Consider the following 17,288-nt stretch of genomic DNA (forward strand, 5'->3'; position numbering starts at 1 on the left):
GTCGAAACCGTACTACTTTATACTATTTTAAATTTGTAGAAGATTAGAATGAACACTTTTTTTCAAACACTCATACTTAATTAGAAAAAATCCTCAAACCAATATGCAACACATACCACTAATCATTAACTGTCGAACACATAGTAGAGGAGTGTACACAATTTACCTCAATACGCACTGACTTGAACATGCCATCCAACATAGTAAAAGTACTTAGTGCAAAACAAACTCTGAAAGTTGTCACATTATTAAGTATCACAAATATTATATTAGTAAATCTTAATTTACATCTAACTTCACCTATATAATATTTCATATGTAATATTGTAATTTTAAATCTAACACCTAACACATCAAATATGTAACATCTAATAGCTAATAATATTTTCTGTTAAAGCCTCAATTTTCAAATAAAAGAAAAAAAAGAATGAACAATCAAATGAAGTGATAGTCTGACTTAATTTATAAATCTCATTTACATTTCATATATCTATAAACTGCATTGTGTTAAGTTGAGCTGAGATGAAGGTATTTCGTGTGAAAATGGTCCGGGACAAATATCGCACTCATTTTTTTGTGTATCAAAACATATACATTTTTCGGTATCATTAAATGTATTTTTTTTGTATTATTACTTATATTAAAAATTAAATATTTCCTAAATACTTAAAAAATATAAATTTTGATTTATTTAGTTATAAAAGCACTTCTAAAATGGCAAACATTAAACAATTTTAACTTTTTTATTTGGTTTTCATGGCTAACGAAATTTACATGGGTCGCGAAAAATGTTTGGTAAGAAAACTGGGTCACAGGTCGAAAAAGGTTGAAGACCACTGGTATAAAGAATAGAATATAGTGAACAGTGAACCTAACCTAACCTTTATATTTTCGTCGTATAAAAACCGGGGTGATTGAGCTGATTTTCCAGATGGATGGAAATACTCCATTCTCGAGTGATTTATTAAATAACAAGAAATCAAGATAAGCAAGAGAATCTGATAAATTGGAGAGAAAATACCATCTGGTCGGGAAGATTTGGATTTATATAAAGATCACAAGCCGTCCGATACTTCATCAAATGAAATAGAGCAGTGTGAAGGGAGGATATGGTCAAATTTTTTAATTGAAGAAGTTAATGTAGAGATGTCTACTAGGGGAATAACTGGCGGTTTATATACAGAAGAAAAATAAAAAGAGAATTGTTCAGCGATATCTCTATCAGTATTAGCAGTTTTATCGTTTAAGGAAACAGAATTAAGTATATCACGAGAGCTATTATTATAAGAAACCCAATTCCAAAATTTTTTTGGATTTATTTTAATTTCATTTTCAGAACGGCGTATAAATTCCGAATATACGGAATTAGATTTAGATTTATATTGTACTCTCAATTTAGAGAAGTTTTCATAATAGTTATGAAAATAATAATAATAATCTAATTATCAGATTTGGTTCTATTTTTCATATGAACGGAATAAGTCTTAATTTTTTTTCAGAAGGATTTGAGATCTTTATCAAACCAGCAAAGAAAATTATTATTATCATTAACTATTTTTTGGGGAACAAAACTAAATAAGGCTTTTAATAATGCGTCTTGGAAAAGGTTAGCAGTTGCTTCAACATCAAGATTATTAAAATAATTAAACCAATTGAAATAATTAAAAAATAAATTAGCATTTTAATAATTCCCTGAGTTGTATAAAAAAATATTAATGTCATTGTTAAGATTGGGTGCGAGGATGGATAGCTTACAGTTAATTAGGAGTACAGGATGATAAGGGTTAACTGGAATTATTGGAAAAATACAAGAATCGATTGCTGTATCTCGGAAATTTGAAAATATTGAGCCTAAGACATTACCAGACAAGTTAACAGTATTATTGAACTGAATTAAGTTTCAAACTGAGAAATCCTAAATAAGGGACTGTCCTACGGAGAACGAAATAAAATTGAAAATCTTAAAACCAGTCTTACCACCTACCCAAGTTAAGGAAGACATATTATAATCACCATAGATAATAAATTTACTATTGAGATACATAATGGATTCTAACGATTCAATAACTGAGACGGGGTTTAAATATAGCTGTAAATCATTGTCAGGAGGCATCATATACACAGCACAAATTATAATCACAATATTTTTTATTTATATTTTTGTATAAACCTGTTCGACGTTCAAAGTGTCGATGCTTAGTAAATTAGAACTAAAGGTTTTTTTGATAGCGATGGGAACTCCACCACCACAGTTAAGTGTGATAGTTTTCTCATTTCTATCACAACGGTAAACGTTGTATCGAGTAAAACCTCACTCATTGTTGAGAAAACTATTATTGAGTCATGTCTAGAAAACTAGAAACTAGAAAATCAAGTAAAAAAGATGGAATTTAACATTTTAGTAGATAAAGTTTAGTACATAGACCGCGAAAATTTTGATAGTAACCGATGAGATTAAAACTAGTATGAAAAAAGTGTTATCGGAACGTTTATTAGATTTTTTTGTTTGAATTAATAAAGAAAGTATTTAATTTATTTTTATATTTTAATTTACTATTGGTCTCTGCCCTTTGAATAAGTTTTTTGATACAGTTGATACGATTTTTGGCAAGCCGTTGAAATAGTGGACTTTGATATTCTGTTTCCCAGCATTTTCTTGATTGTGGTAATCAGTGTAGATATCCTTATTGTGGCGTCGTTCTGTTTGGGTGCGGTTATATGTTTAATATTTCATTGTTATTTCATCAATAATTTATTATTCTAGTCACTAATGTAAAAACTTGGTACACACATTTGTCATTCAGACTGCACACTTTAATTTTCAGAGTACACACTATGTGTCAAGGTACACACTATTTTAGGCCCTGATTTTGATGCGTTAAATGTTCTATGTTTATAAGTACATACTCTACTATTGTTTTTTCTCAATATTATGTAGAGTATTTTGTAGGTGATTTTTCACAAAGAGTTTTAGAAATATTAAAATAAAATAAAAGAACAGAACAATTGTATTCAGTTAAATTATTGAACTGTTTAGAGAATATAAGAGATGATGATTCAAAGTAAAGTTATCTTGTAAGAGATGAAAAATATATTACAGTACAATATTAAGGTAAAAAGTTTAATTATTATAAATATGTAAATATTTTGGGAATGTAATTAAGTAGTAGTACTGGGATTTACTTATAGTTAGTTGTGACGAACACTAATTTGAGACATTTTGTACAGATTTTTACATAGCAAAATATTACTTTTAATTTATTCATAGCATAACAATTTTAATTTCTCGTTATTTTCGAAAAACGAACGTAACCATAGCGGTTATAGAGTGTTTGATTGACTTGATAGAATAAAAAACTATTTTCGCTCTATAATGGCACAAGACCGGTATTTGGCTTTAGCGGTATTAACAATTGAAGCTGAAAAAACCACTTTATTAGATTTTGAAGAAATAATTAATGATTTTGTTAGTTCTGAATCAAGGAAAAAAAATATTTAAATTTTGTATTAATATTGTATATCTAGCAATTAATAGAGGTTTTAAAAAATAATATTAATTAGTAACAACATTTTATTTTTTGACTGGAAGGGGGGGGGCAAAATATGTGTTGCCCTTACCTTGAAATTCCTAAATACGCCACTGGGTACAATGGGATGCACTTGCATCCAAAAAAAAAAGGAATAAAATTTAAAAATGTAGGTTAGGGACTATTGTTATCATTATCGAATTTTTTAGTAGCCTGCATTATTTCGATGCCGTCGAAAAAACGAAAATAATGTACTGTCATACAATTTGAAAAAATATTCCTACATATTTAACTTATACAATTTAAACATTATTTAGAAATTAGTGTATTTACTATGCATGATTCACCCCGGGGTCTATTTTGAAGATTTTTGTCAACAGCGTGATTATTTTACAAACTGCTTTACACATTTGCAGTACATATTTATATGCAATAGGCAGTGGCGTATATAGGGCCCATAGTAAAATTTTGAATTCAATTAAAACATTTAATGCATAACACTAAATTATATAACTATATATTTATATGATACCATGTCCCGCACCTACTATTATTGTTGTTGTTCTATGGTAATATGTTGTTTTTGAGGTATACAATTTACGTTACTGACTGATACCATGGTTCTCCAGAAGTGTATTTTAGAATTACGAGTAGTTTTTTTATTCCATATCTTGATGAGCTATCTACGTCATTAACTAACAGATTTACCAAACAAAAAAAAGTTTTTTCAAGTCTTATACATATTGTACCATTTTAAGTGATTAATTCTAACTATACTGATGTATCAGATGCCATTAGCTTTTACCAAACTGATTTTAAAGATAGCTATAATCCATAAATTATTGAAGGTGAATGGAGACTATGGAGAAATAAATTGAAACTTTTTTTGTTTAAATTCATCTGACAGTATTTCAAAAAATGCTATTAAAGCTTTAAAAAAATGTAACAAAGATGAATTTCTAACAATATATGTCCTGTTGAAGATATTAAGTACCATACCTACTACTACTGCATCTGATGAAAGGAGTTTTTCAACACTAGGATGCAGGGGTGGATAAGTTGGTTTTTTTGTTACATGGAAATATTTTAATGGGGTTACCAAAATGAAAAAATATATTTGCTCGCCTCGCTCGCATAACATATTCAATATAATAAGATTTAAAAATAGAACATTACAACAAGATAGTAAAAAATCTAATGAAAATCAAAATTTATTAGTATTTTATTTTAATACGAGAAAAGATTTTTTAACACTTTACTTATGGTAGTCACTTAGTCAATTATTTCATCAGCGTCAACGCTATTTAACAATACTTTCTCAATACTCGTAAGCATAAAACTTTCCAAACGGTCTTGTGACAATGTACTTCTCAAATATGATTTGACGTATTTAGTCTAGAAAACCCTCGTAAACTTAATATACATTTATTTATCATTTCTATTATACTAATAGTTTTTGATTATAATAAATAAATTAATTTAGCCTATATTATATTTTAATAGTGTATTCCAATAAATAGTATAAGTACATTTTATTTATAAAGATACTACTATTTTAACAAATAATTTAGTATTATACCTGTCAGTAAATTATTATATTACAAAAAATAATAAAGATAAAGATTGAGATTCTATAGATTTGGTCGCATGTTAATTTTATTTTAACAGTTTAACAATATACTACAATTTAAATAATAAATACAATATAACAATAAGTAACCATGGCTGATGAAATGAAATAAATAATAGGTATTTTTATGTCAGTACCAATGTTTTAAATTATAAACCAAATTTACTTTTGTTAGTAAGTAAATTAGACGATTCAGAATAACTTAAAAAAATAAACGATTTCAGGCAATTAGTGAAATACCAATTTAGATGAAATAGATCGTAGTTTGCGAACATTTTGTTGCGGTCGGCCTTTAAATCTATTTAGTTGCTCAGCATTTATGTACCAATATGGTTGTTTATCTCGTGGATACGTTTTAACGATCTCGACCAAATCTTTATCGACGTTGTACTTAGGATCCTTTTCAAAAGCTGCGTATGAATTATCATTCCCGTTAAATCTGTTGTCGACTTCAGAATTACTTTCTAAATATTGTGGTAACACTGAAGGGTAGCTATTGCCAGATGCATAAAATGGCCTTTGAGCACTTACGAAAATGAATAGTGCTGCTAAAATAACAGCCAGATGCAATAAAACCTGTAGAAAAAAATTATATTGTTTTAAAATTAAATTAAAAGCATAATAATAGAAAATCGTATTTTAGTCAACCCAGCAGCAACTTAAGTTATTGAGTGGGAAATGGAGCGTCGTGGTTTGCTTGTAAAGGCTAAACAATCATAGTACTAATATTATATCATTTATAACCATTGAAAGCTTATTTTATATGAATCTCATGGTAATAAACGTATACTGTAATTTTGGTAAATCTAACTGTAATCTACTAAACTGTATAAAATATTTAATTTGTATTAAGATTACATTTATTTTTTAATAAAATAGCAAGATTTTTTTTTACCAAGTTTTATTGATTATTTTACTTGAGAAATGTTTTTTAAGAGCTGGATAGGTGAAAATAAATATATTTACATATATGAAAATTTTTCTATAGAATAACAGATTTAAAATATTCAGAAATTATCAACCAATATTATATAAATAATTTTACTATTTTTTTTGTAATTATTAAGAAATACAATTTTTTTGAGCTGAATATTAATATATCCTATATTAACATATTATAATATTGTTATTATTATTATTATTAATATAATACTCGTATAATAACGGATTTTCGAAGAGTCAGACTTCAATGTTTTAAAATTCTAAAATTATTTTAGTCACCGTCGTGATACAGATTTAAGTAAAAAAAAAAAAAACACTTTTTTCATTTTATAATTTTTAGAAATTTTGAACTACGGAGAATTGTTTGCAGTACCTATTATTATTGATGATTATAAATCTAACAGCTTAATTTTCTCCTAAATATTTCTTAATTTTATAAATTAAATTTTAAAGTAATTAATTTAATTAAACACTTAACTTCATAAATACATATTATGTTTAGTTAAAAATCAGTATTATAAAATAAATATTCAAATTTGTCATCATTATTATAAACATAATACGACTTACGCAATGGTTTATTAAATGTTTCGTTCATACTAAGATTATGAAAAAGATTCTTGTACGTATAATAATTACCTGCATTTTTCCAGCAGATATTTTTTCTAAATAAATATTAATAACACAATAATAATATCTGTCGAAGATCTTCACGATTAGTTCGACACACGTTTAATACGGATTGCACAACAGTCGGATGCTGTTACTATAATCACACTGCACATTTAGTTGACAACTAAAATGTAATACACAGTATGGAGAAGATATATATGATATGTTCCAATGACGGACGGATAAAATAATCCCCTTCCATCTTATTCAACTAAACGTGTCTAGTGTAATCAAAACTAGTAAGTTTATAATTACGTTCAATGATGTGATATTCCGTTCACTCACGACTTAATTACAAATAAACAGTAATGATTCGTCATTCATGGGCCAGGACCATAATACATTGTAGTACCCACCTAAATAGTAAGGCACTATATTTATAGTTACTCTAAGTATAATAATGTTTTGCTTATGCGCCCGCTTGTTGTATATGACGAGTTTCGATGGCGAATTATAAAAATATTTCGAAGTAGATGAAAACTGTTTACGAATTACGCTACAAATGTAGGCAACTATTTTACCTTCGCGGGCCACCTTTTTTTTTTCAGTTTTTCTCTAAAGACCGCATTACAAATAAAACTATATATTATGAAAAATCCAATTTTAACATTTAATACTAATAATACCTTTATTGATATCAAAAATCACATTTTAAAAGGGGTGTTTCAGGGGGGGCAAAGGGGCAGTCGCTCCTCAATGGCCTATTTTTTCTTCAAATTATTGTTTTATATCACACTAGGAAAATACATAAAAATACACTGTAAAATCATGTATTAAGTTCACCATTCCCATCTATAACATGATCTAGTGACATCACTACATTATGAGTTACGTAATAATATACATTTCATAAAGAAATTTTAAAACGTTTTTGTGTATCTACATATGTTTATATATATTGTAATAACTGACGATGATACGGTAAGACAAATTACACTTATTAAACAATTAATTACAACTTATATCATTAATATTAATATTATTACATCTATATTATTAATTATTTTTCAATGCGATTGAATTTTAAATTCTCTAATATCTGACTATTAGATCAAATCATCGATAGATGAGCATTTAAATATTTAGGTATTCATAAAATTAAATAATTCAAAAATCATTCAAGAAATGTATGAAGATACCTTCTAACTTATTACTGTAAAATGAATATTGATTAGTCAACATATTTTATAATATCTAGTCCTGCAATACTATTGCAATATAGTTACACAGAAAGCTAAGATTTAATTTTTTTAATTATTTACATTTTTAAAAATATCGAAAGTGATAAAGATGTGAAAATGACTAACGACTGATTGTTTTGCATTCGTCTCGGTATGTTAATACAATTTAACGTAGTTTTGGTTTATATTCAAAAACAATGATAGAACAATGCATTACGAATTGGTTTTGGACAATACTGAGTATAAATAATAAAATGTTTTGAATGCCATTTTCAACGTTTTAAGTATCCATAAATATAATTTATGCAACTATGTGTAGAGCCTAAAGAAGTTTGTATAAGTGCAAAGAATATTTCACACTTAGTGTATACTGTTTTGGTCCACCTAAAATAGTGTTGTAATGATCATAAGTAATACTTTTTCTTCTCAAAAATATTTTAAAATATCTATGATTAAAAATTAATTATTGAATAAATTGTTGTAGGTAATATATTTACTAGTTATAACTAAGGCTTGGGACTTTAAGCAATCATATATTTGTTTGAGAAATATATAGGAAAAATCGGATTTGATACATATTTATTTTGTGATATAAGGATTTCAAATTCAAAAATTTTTATTGCATATTTTAGATTTTTTTCTTTACATGCATATTGTAAAATAGTTTATTGAGTTTTTAAGAAAAATGTAAAAATTACCTATGTAAATTTTATCTTTTGTTATATTATAAAAATATTATTTAAAATACATCTACAGGTACTCTGTTCGTTCTAAATCAATTCTATCTACATTTATGATATATTTATGATTTAATCTGCAATAATGCTGATTAGGCGATAATCAATAGTGTAACTATGTGTAACCACATTTTATTCAGAATAGCCATTTTATTTTTAACTCTGACAACACTATTAGTAAACACAGAATTATAATTACAAAATAATAATAATTTTTTAATAAATAAAAGTATACATAAGTGTGAAAATGAATTTAATTAATTTTAATCGTTAGGTATAGAAGATATAGAAGAAAATGCTGAATGATAAAAAGATCAAAAGAATACTCATTCAACAGTTTGGTAATTTTTTCTTATTTAATATAAAATATTAGTACTTAGATAGGTACTTAATAAGTATATTTAAGTAAAGATATAAAATCCTTTTTTTTTTTTTAAATTTTATTTATTAACGTATTATTTTAAATTAAAAATAAACATAAACGAATGATAAAATAATTTTTGTCAAATTAAAAAGTCTTCAAACTTTAATATAAAGTTATTCGTATATATTTATCATTAATAAATGAAAAAAAATGAGCTTAGTTTAAAATAAAAATAAAATCAAGAAAGTTTGAATATCAGATGTTGACAAAACGTTTTTATTTATGAAAAAATCGATACATTTAGTAGTTAAAAATTCATATAACTTTCAATTTCCATGCATAAAGCTTAACAATGAAATACAAGAGTTTTCATAAGAATTTCTTTATAATCAAAAATATTACTGGAAAGTCGCAAAAATATTTTGTTAGCGTTATAAAATGAAATTTTCATGAAATTGGATACTTGAAACAAATTTCCATAAACAATATTAGTTATTTAAATGTTATTCCATAAATATTTATCACATGGACTTCAAATTTTTTAAGAGTAATTATATTATGATTTTGAAGACATTTTATAGTTTAAATATATTTTAATAAAATTTCTGCTGTTAAAGGCTCTTACAATTTGTTTAAATTTCAAATGTATTTTTTGGTGAAAATTAGAACTTTAAAAATTTGACCTAACTTGTTGAGATATTTGATCCTATCATCTTAAATAATATATTATAAAATGTATATAAACCGATCCACTCTTACACTAAGAACCATTTTCTCAATAACAATGATACATTGGTTAAAAGACCAATACAGAAATACTAAAAACAAATATAATAGCAGGTTTAAAAAGCCAGTATTATACTAGTGTGATATAGAAGATTTAATTCGATGGGAGCTCTGAGAGTTAATCGGCAACATTGATTATATTATGTGTATTAATTGCAAGTGGAATTTCCCAGGTTACTAACTCGTAAAAGTCTGAATTACGGCCATCAGTTGATTTAACCATTTAAATGTAATCCGAGTTTTACCCAGCTGTATACGGGTTTTACCGAAGCTCTTCCTTTCACTTCAACATTATTATACACAGCGTATATCGGTAAGTATAGCATGCGGTGTAAGTTCTGAAAAACATAATATTGCGTCCTTTGGATTATTTTATACAATTTCTATAACATTCATTATAATTTATCGAAATTTTATAAACTATAAATTGGAATTCTTTACGTTCTAAATAATTAGGATTAGGTCGTATCAAAATTGATTTTGACACAGCTGATACATGACTCAAATATAATTTAAAACAAAATATGTTAGTTTATAATCGATGTTAAGATCAAAAAAATCGCAGTAACTATTTAGGGGTGATGTTTAAGAATATAATTGCCAAACCATTTTTTTTTCACTTAAATATTTTGTTGCTGTTATACTTTATGATTTATAAATTACGATGTATTCTGGTTCTGAAGCAGTTTGTAAAAATAAAATCAAATTAGTCATGTATTATTAAAAATATAAATTTTAAATGATCATATATATATATAACTACGGTTCACGGTTTTTTTTGTCAGATCTTAATCAGTTATTTTATCCCTTTATAATATGTAATATGTTTTAATGCGTTATGGCATTGTATAATGTAATGTAATATATATTTATTTGTAAACGTGATGAGTCTTTTTTTTTTTTATAAAAACACCATTGTCGTCAAACATAATATCAAGCACATCAAACATGTCGTCACACATAATATTGTAAGCGTTTGTATGTGTGTGAAGGCGTAAGTCTATTAAATTGTTAAGAGTATTAAGTACTAATAATAATCTAGTCATATTCTATTTAAATATCAGTATTTCATCAATAAAATTAGCATTATTGCGTTTTTATATTTCCCAGTATGTGTATTCGTCATACATAATATTATTATGCGTCTTTGTTTACTTGCAAATAATAATAACAGTAACCGAATTGTTAGAATATAACAGCCATGTGCTATCAGGTTTGTGTTCACCACGCTAATTAATAGGTTCAAAGTTTGATCCAAGCAAAATAATGATTAATGATCATTTTCTCCTTAAAAACAATATCGTTAATCTCGAAAACAATTTGTCATTATTGTTTTTCTTTTTATATTTGTACTATATATTAATTATTGTAGGAACCATAGTTATATTTTATACCATACAAAACATATTAAATAACTAATTTTAGAACATTGAAACTCATTAGTATTTAATATTTACCCGTTTACGTTTTGTATACATTTTACTCAATGAAGACTCAATGGCGTCGTTGCAATAACAATAGGTACATATTGCACGTCATAGACGCATATATAATCGAAGATTACGACGAGCACGTTTTAGGTGTATTACAATACAATATATCGTATCACGAATGTTCAATAATATAAAACCCATTAGACAGTAGACGTACACGCAGTCTGTTGTCTATATTTGTAATCAAATCCCGTACCTAGCCCCAGGACAAGTAGAGCGACCTGAACAGTTAGGATCGCAAGGCCACAAGTATGGTTATTATTTCGGTGACGCACGGAAATCCACGGGCCTTGAAGGACATTCGAGGACATTGGTCTGGGCACCTCTCTAGTAACAGTTTTGCATCAGAGAAAAAAGATAAAACCTTCGTTCGCATGACACAAATGTGTGAAAACGCAACTATTACTTTGTGAAGTGAGCTGTCATCATTTTTTAATCCTACAAAAACTGTTTTATGTAACTCGTTATAAGAAGAAATTAAATTTTAAAAAAATATAGTGGCATTACATTTAGTACTGACTAAACCATGATTTTCAAATAGCTATTGAGGATACAACAACATAAAAATCATAAACTGGTACAGAAGAAGAAATATTAAATTTATAGGTACTAAAATTTCTCTAAAATTATCACTACAAATTTTGTTTAACATTTTAATTAAAAATTGTATATCAAGTGTGACATACTAAAAAAATGAATGCAACGATTCAATACAAATTAAATTGTTTAATTAATTAACACTTGTTTTATATTTACGAGTACAAACCTTAAAGTCACTAAGAGCCTTTCAGTACTTGAAATATAGTCACGAATTGAATTTTGGTAAGTTATACGAGATGAAATCAGTCCAAGTAACATATCAAAACTGTTCATGGACATTCCAGTGTATTTGAAAATTTTCTCTGCATATGATTTTAAATCTTCATAAGTCCTAAAAAATTGTCCTTTTTCTAGTCTAGTACTAATCATTGGATGTACTCAGAATTTTTTTTTTTTTTACGTAATTTTAAGGAGCAGAGCACTCACACTTGCAACTTCAATGAGATCCATTATTGTTTTAATATTAAATACAGAACATATAACTAAATATAATATAAATTTTATAATAAATAAAATAAAACTAAATAAATATATTTGACGCTATTAGCACGAATGACGATATACTAGAATCAAAATCATCCGTTCAAGAAACTGTTCGTGCACGCCAAAATAATCGGAAAACAAAAAAACGATATAATACGGGAGCAATTCTGCTATCGGCCAATTGTATTAGTCCAATTTAAACATCGTTCTTGCGTGCCTAACACCTAAATGTTTAACTTTACTCATAATCATAGACGGATATCGGGGGGGGGGGGGGGCTTAGACCCCCCAAATATTTTAATAGCCCTCCAAAATCGAAACTTTGTTAGAAATTTTATTCGTTGTTTTTATAATTTATTTATAATTATCTGTTGATTTTTTTTGAAAATCGTAAAATAAGTAATAATAAAAAACTATTTACAATAGCATTAACAATACCAATTACATAGTTTGGCTGTTTGCGAAAGTAATTTCAGTGCACTGAAAAAAATAAAAACTTGGTTAAGGACATTATTGGTTCAAGATAGGTTCAGCAATCTTTCAATACTATATATTGAAAAAGATATATCGAAAAATATAAAAAGCGATGATATTTTGAGTACCTTCCCTAATACAAATAGTTATTTGTCATTAAAATAAAATATTAATTATTTTTAAATATACGTTATTTAGTGTTTTTTTTTAATACAATTTAAACATGTCTATATTTTTAATGGTAATAAGTTTTACTTTTTTATGGGAAGGGGATGTGGAGGCGAAGCCCTTGCGGGTTATTTTACATTGAATTATTATAGCCCTCCCAAAAATTCAACCAAATGTCCGCCTACGCTTATAATCTCATTTTGTGGTATATATTTGTATTATTACAAAATAGCTTAGTTTTTACTAAGTTTTTATTTAAATCAAGTATTTAAAAGCTTTACTCAGTAGATACAACTCTAATGTAAATACATTTTTTTTTCATTATTATTTATGAATTTAATAAAACCTTTAAAATTACCTACATTTTTTCAACATAGAACAACATTTTTTTTCATAAGTTAAAATTGTTTCCTCCCTAACTATGAGGTAAAGTTAATTTTTTTTTTATTACTTAAAAAGAGGACAATTGCGGTTAGATTATTTTCATTGAATATCCTTAACAATTATTCAGAAAAGTCAAATTATCATTAGTATTTAATTAAAAAAAAAAGAATATCAATCATAAACATTATTATAAATTAAAATTTACCAAAAACTTATTTTTTCATCAGTAGAGTATGCAAATCTTTTTAATATTAAAATAACTTTAACCAACTTTATATACACATATTTCTTTTTTTTTTAATAAATTCTTTATTAATTTTATTGAATTAAATAAAAATTATAATTAATATATAAAAAGATAATTTAGAATTAGAAATTAATACACAAAACTTATTTTTTTAACTTCAATTTATTGCATATTTTTAAAAGAAATAAAATACAAATATATCATATTATTATCTATTTTTACATATATAATTATATTTTAACTAACAAAAAAAAAAAAAAAAAACACTGTAAGCTGAAATATTTTTGTATCTTGATTGATGTTGAAATTACATACCTATAAAATAATATTAATAATAGGTAGATTGTATAAATTAATTGAGATGATTTTATGGTGGGAGCGTGATGACAAAATTAAAGAAAAAATAATTGTTACATTTATTCATATGTAGATACATAATATACTTTTTATTCTGTTAAGGTTCTGCCACAAAGGACGCATTCTGGAGTAAAGATTGTATGACATAAAATTGCACCACCACTGTCACACACACACAGTATTCTGTTTTGGTGATACATTCTAAAAAGCAGCGTCAGACGTTCAGGTTGTACAAAATTACAAAATGATTGTGCGGTCCGAGCGTTCTGCCTCGCTTGCTGTCACTGTTTAACAGTCTATTGGTTTTTTCAAGTTGGGAGAAGAAATGGAAGTACTCATTGAAAAATTGAGAAAATAAGCATATTTGTATGACACTTCACACGAATCTTACAAAAATGTAGTGAAGAAAGCGAAAGCATGGAAAGTGATTGCAGAAGAGCTGGATATGTGACTTGCATAAATATACAAAAAATTGATCTTCATGTGACCACAGTTTCCGATGTAGATGATGGTATTCACTGAGTTCTTCCCTTTTTTTCATTAATTCGGTGCACCCAGTATCATCTCATCTTTTCACCACTCTCTAATAGTACTAGAGGAGGACTTCATCCTCATCAGAACTACTCATTATTTATAAAAATTCTGCGAACCTGCTCTTTGGAAAACTATCATAATACTGGATCGCTCGCCTAAATAACACTTTGTGTGTAACGTAGCTATATAGCTAACAGCTGAAGAGAATACGCCTTTGTTGACCGTCGTGTCAGAATACATTCTGTGTGGTAGTTTTTAAAATTGTTACAAACTAAATAATATATAAATAAATTCCTACTGAAATTTATTAAATCCACATATACAATGGGTTCTAAAATAGTATTATTTTTAAAATTATTTGCATCCTTACTTTAAATTATTTTATTCTTGTTGATATTTTAACTATAAAAGTAACATATTTCTAACATAAGTTTAATATTTTTCAACACATAAGTAATAATAAAAATATGCTTATTTTGATATAGATATTTATTGTAGGTGGTGCGAACTTTCATCCTTATTTTAAAATATTATAAAATCAATGCTATTTCTATGAAAATAAATTTTATAGTTGGAAATATTTTAGAATAAAACAATATTTTATGAATGAAAACATTTTTGTTGATCAATGATAATTTAAATCATTATCACTGATTTAAAAAAGTATATTATTCTTAAATTTGATATACATTGATTAAAAACTGGTAATATAACACTTCTCCGTCGAATTAAAAATTGTTTAAATTAGATAACTATAATCTAGTTTTCAATTAAAAGTTTAATAACTAAAATATGTATATTAGGTTGAACAATATAGTGTATTATTGAAAATTTCATAAATAATAAAAGAATTTTTCAATATTACTATGATTTGTATTATAAAAAAAAATAAATACTTACTCATTTACAAATACTTATGCCAGTATGCTCGGTCCAACAATGTTTTTGGAGGAGCATGCACATAGTACTCATTTAAACCAGGTTCAATGAGTTTATTTGAATCAACTGTTTTGTATATAGGTTCACCATATAAAGTACCTGTTTCCCAACCTTTCACATTTTTCATTAATTTTTCTTCAGCATCACGATTCCGTCTCAATTGTTTTAAATACCTATAACAGCATATGTATGTATTTAGTATTTGAAGATATATTATTACGTAAATACTCACTCTCTATCAGCTTCAGCATCCAAAAGGGGTGATATAGCAATTATAGCATTACGTGATTCAATTTGGTAATTGTCAATTTGTCGGTCATTTAATAGATATAGGTACCAGCCAACACCAGTGCAAACCATATATGTACCAACTAATGCTCTAGCTGAAAAAAGGTTTAATATATTTTCTAAAAACATTGTTATGACATATAATTAGGATAATTATAATAGGAAACTTAAATATTACTAAATATATTAGGTTATACATATTATTATTATTATTTTATTATTTTTTACACCAAATTTTAGATACAAATACAATAAAAATAAAATAAAGAATACTTTTGATAATGTAATTTTGTACATGTTATATACTAGGGATTCACAAAATTTTAATTTAAAAAAATAAAAACCATTTAGAATAGCTAAATCTAAAATACAATATAAGAGTTACCTCATATTCTATATTTAATACATTCCACAAGTTATAACATTTTACTATTACTAGGGTTCAGTACTTCTATTAGCTTATTTGTTGGTTATGAACAAAAAATAATTAAAAGACGACTCAAATAAAAGAGAAAACTAACAGTTGAATTTATAATTTTTCTATTACCTAAAGTAAAAAGAAAACAATTAATGATATTCATTTTCTTTAAACTAGTATGGCTTAGATGGGTTTGTGCATTATACACAATAAAAAGTATACTATAGAGTGATGGATGACTGAAATACCCATAAACTAAAAATGTATCAAAAATTGAAATATCAAGATAATAAACGGCAACTAATTTTTGGTGCAGAGCCAACGCAAAGTATCACCATAAAAAATGTGATGAGAACAAATGGATGGCAAAAAATTTGTACTTGGTAGTATGAGAATTAAATATATTAATTCATATATTAATATATTATAAATGTATTAACTAATTTACTAATTTGTTATTATTGTATTAAAATAAATTTGTTACTAATATTTTTATATCTGAATAATTATACAGATATTTAATGTTAAAACGAATTATTTCAGAATAAAATACACAGTATATGCAAATAACATTCTCAAAAACATTCTTCAACATTAACTTTGACTTACAGCTTGCAAATGGTTTCGGGAATACTCGAGCAAAATTAATCTTTCGATAGCCACCTTTGGGCGGCATATCTTGTTTTACACTTTCTGCCGTTGCCGCCATAATCGCACCGGAAATATTTTAAAACCCTGTAAGATAAAAACAATGCTTGAATAAGAGTCATAAATGTATAATAAATACAATTTTTACCTAAATAACGAGTGTAATCTAACACTGATCCTATTATTGAAGGACAAACCAATATATTTTATTTTATAAGAAAAAAAAATGATAAAAACGATGTGATTATGATAAAGACTGGTCGAAATTGATAACAGTAATAATTATATCAATTCTCCTTGGGTAAAACTCGTCTACACTCACATGAATATCATGTTTTTTTTTTTTATTTAGAGGCGCATAAAATATTTGCCTCAGCGATTATAATAAAAATACAAAATTACTACATAAAACAACT

At 26.2% G+C, this 17,288-nt stretch overlaps 2 protein-coding genes across 2 annotated transcripts; both read right to left on the reverse strand.

Annotated features, from left to right (window-relative positions):
* Positions 1-5,214: 5,214 nt before the first annotated feature.
* LOC112693744 lies at positions 5,215-6,937 on the reverse strand. The gene is made up of 2 exons (XM_025568940.1): positions 6,739-6,937; positions 5,215-5,733 (listed from the first exon to the last, which is right to left on the reverse strand). Exons 1-2 carry the CDS (start codon positions 6,742-6,744, stop codon positions 5,386-5,388), a joined length of 354 nt encoding a protein of 117 aa, XP_025424725.1. The 5' UTR covers positions 6,745-6,937; the 3' UTR covers positions 5,215-5,385.
* Positions 6,938-13,906: 6,969 nt separating this feature from the next.
* Positions 13,907-17,112, reverse strand: LOC112693742 (NADH dehydrogenase [ubiquinone] 1 alpha subcomplex subunit 13). Its single transcript, XM_025568938.1, has 5 exons — positions 17,021-17,112; positions 16,834-16,959; positions 15,751-15,901; positions 15,480-15,691; positions 13,907-14,003 (listed from the first exon to the last, which is right to left on the reverse strand). Exons 2-4 carry the CDS (start codon positions 16,931-16,933, stop codon positions 15,484-15,486), a joined length of 459 nt encoding a protein of 152 aa, XP_025424723.1. The 5' UTR covers positions 16,934-16,959; positions 17,021-17,112; the 3' UTR covers positions 13,907-14,003; positions 15,480-15,483.
* Between the last annotated feature and the right edge of the window lie 176 nt (positions 17,113-17,288).

The sequence above is a fragment of the Sipha flava genome, unplaced genomic scaffold (assembly GCF_003268045.1).
Source record: "Sipha flava isolate LNK unplaced genomic scaffold, YSA_version1 93_pilon_pilon, whole genome shotgun sequence".
NCBI classification, from domain to species: Eukaryota; Metazoa; Arthropoda; class Insecta; order Hemiptera; family Aphididae; genus Sipha; species Sipha flava.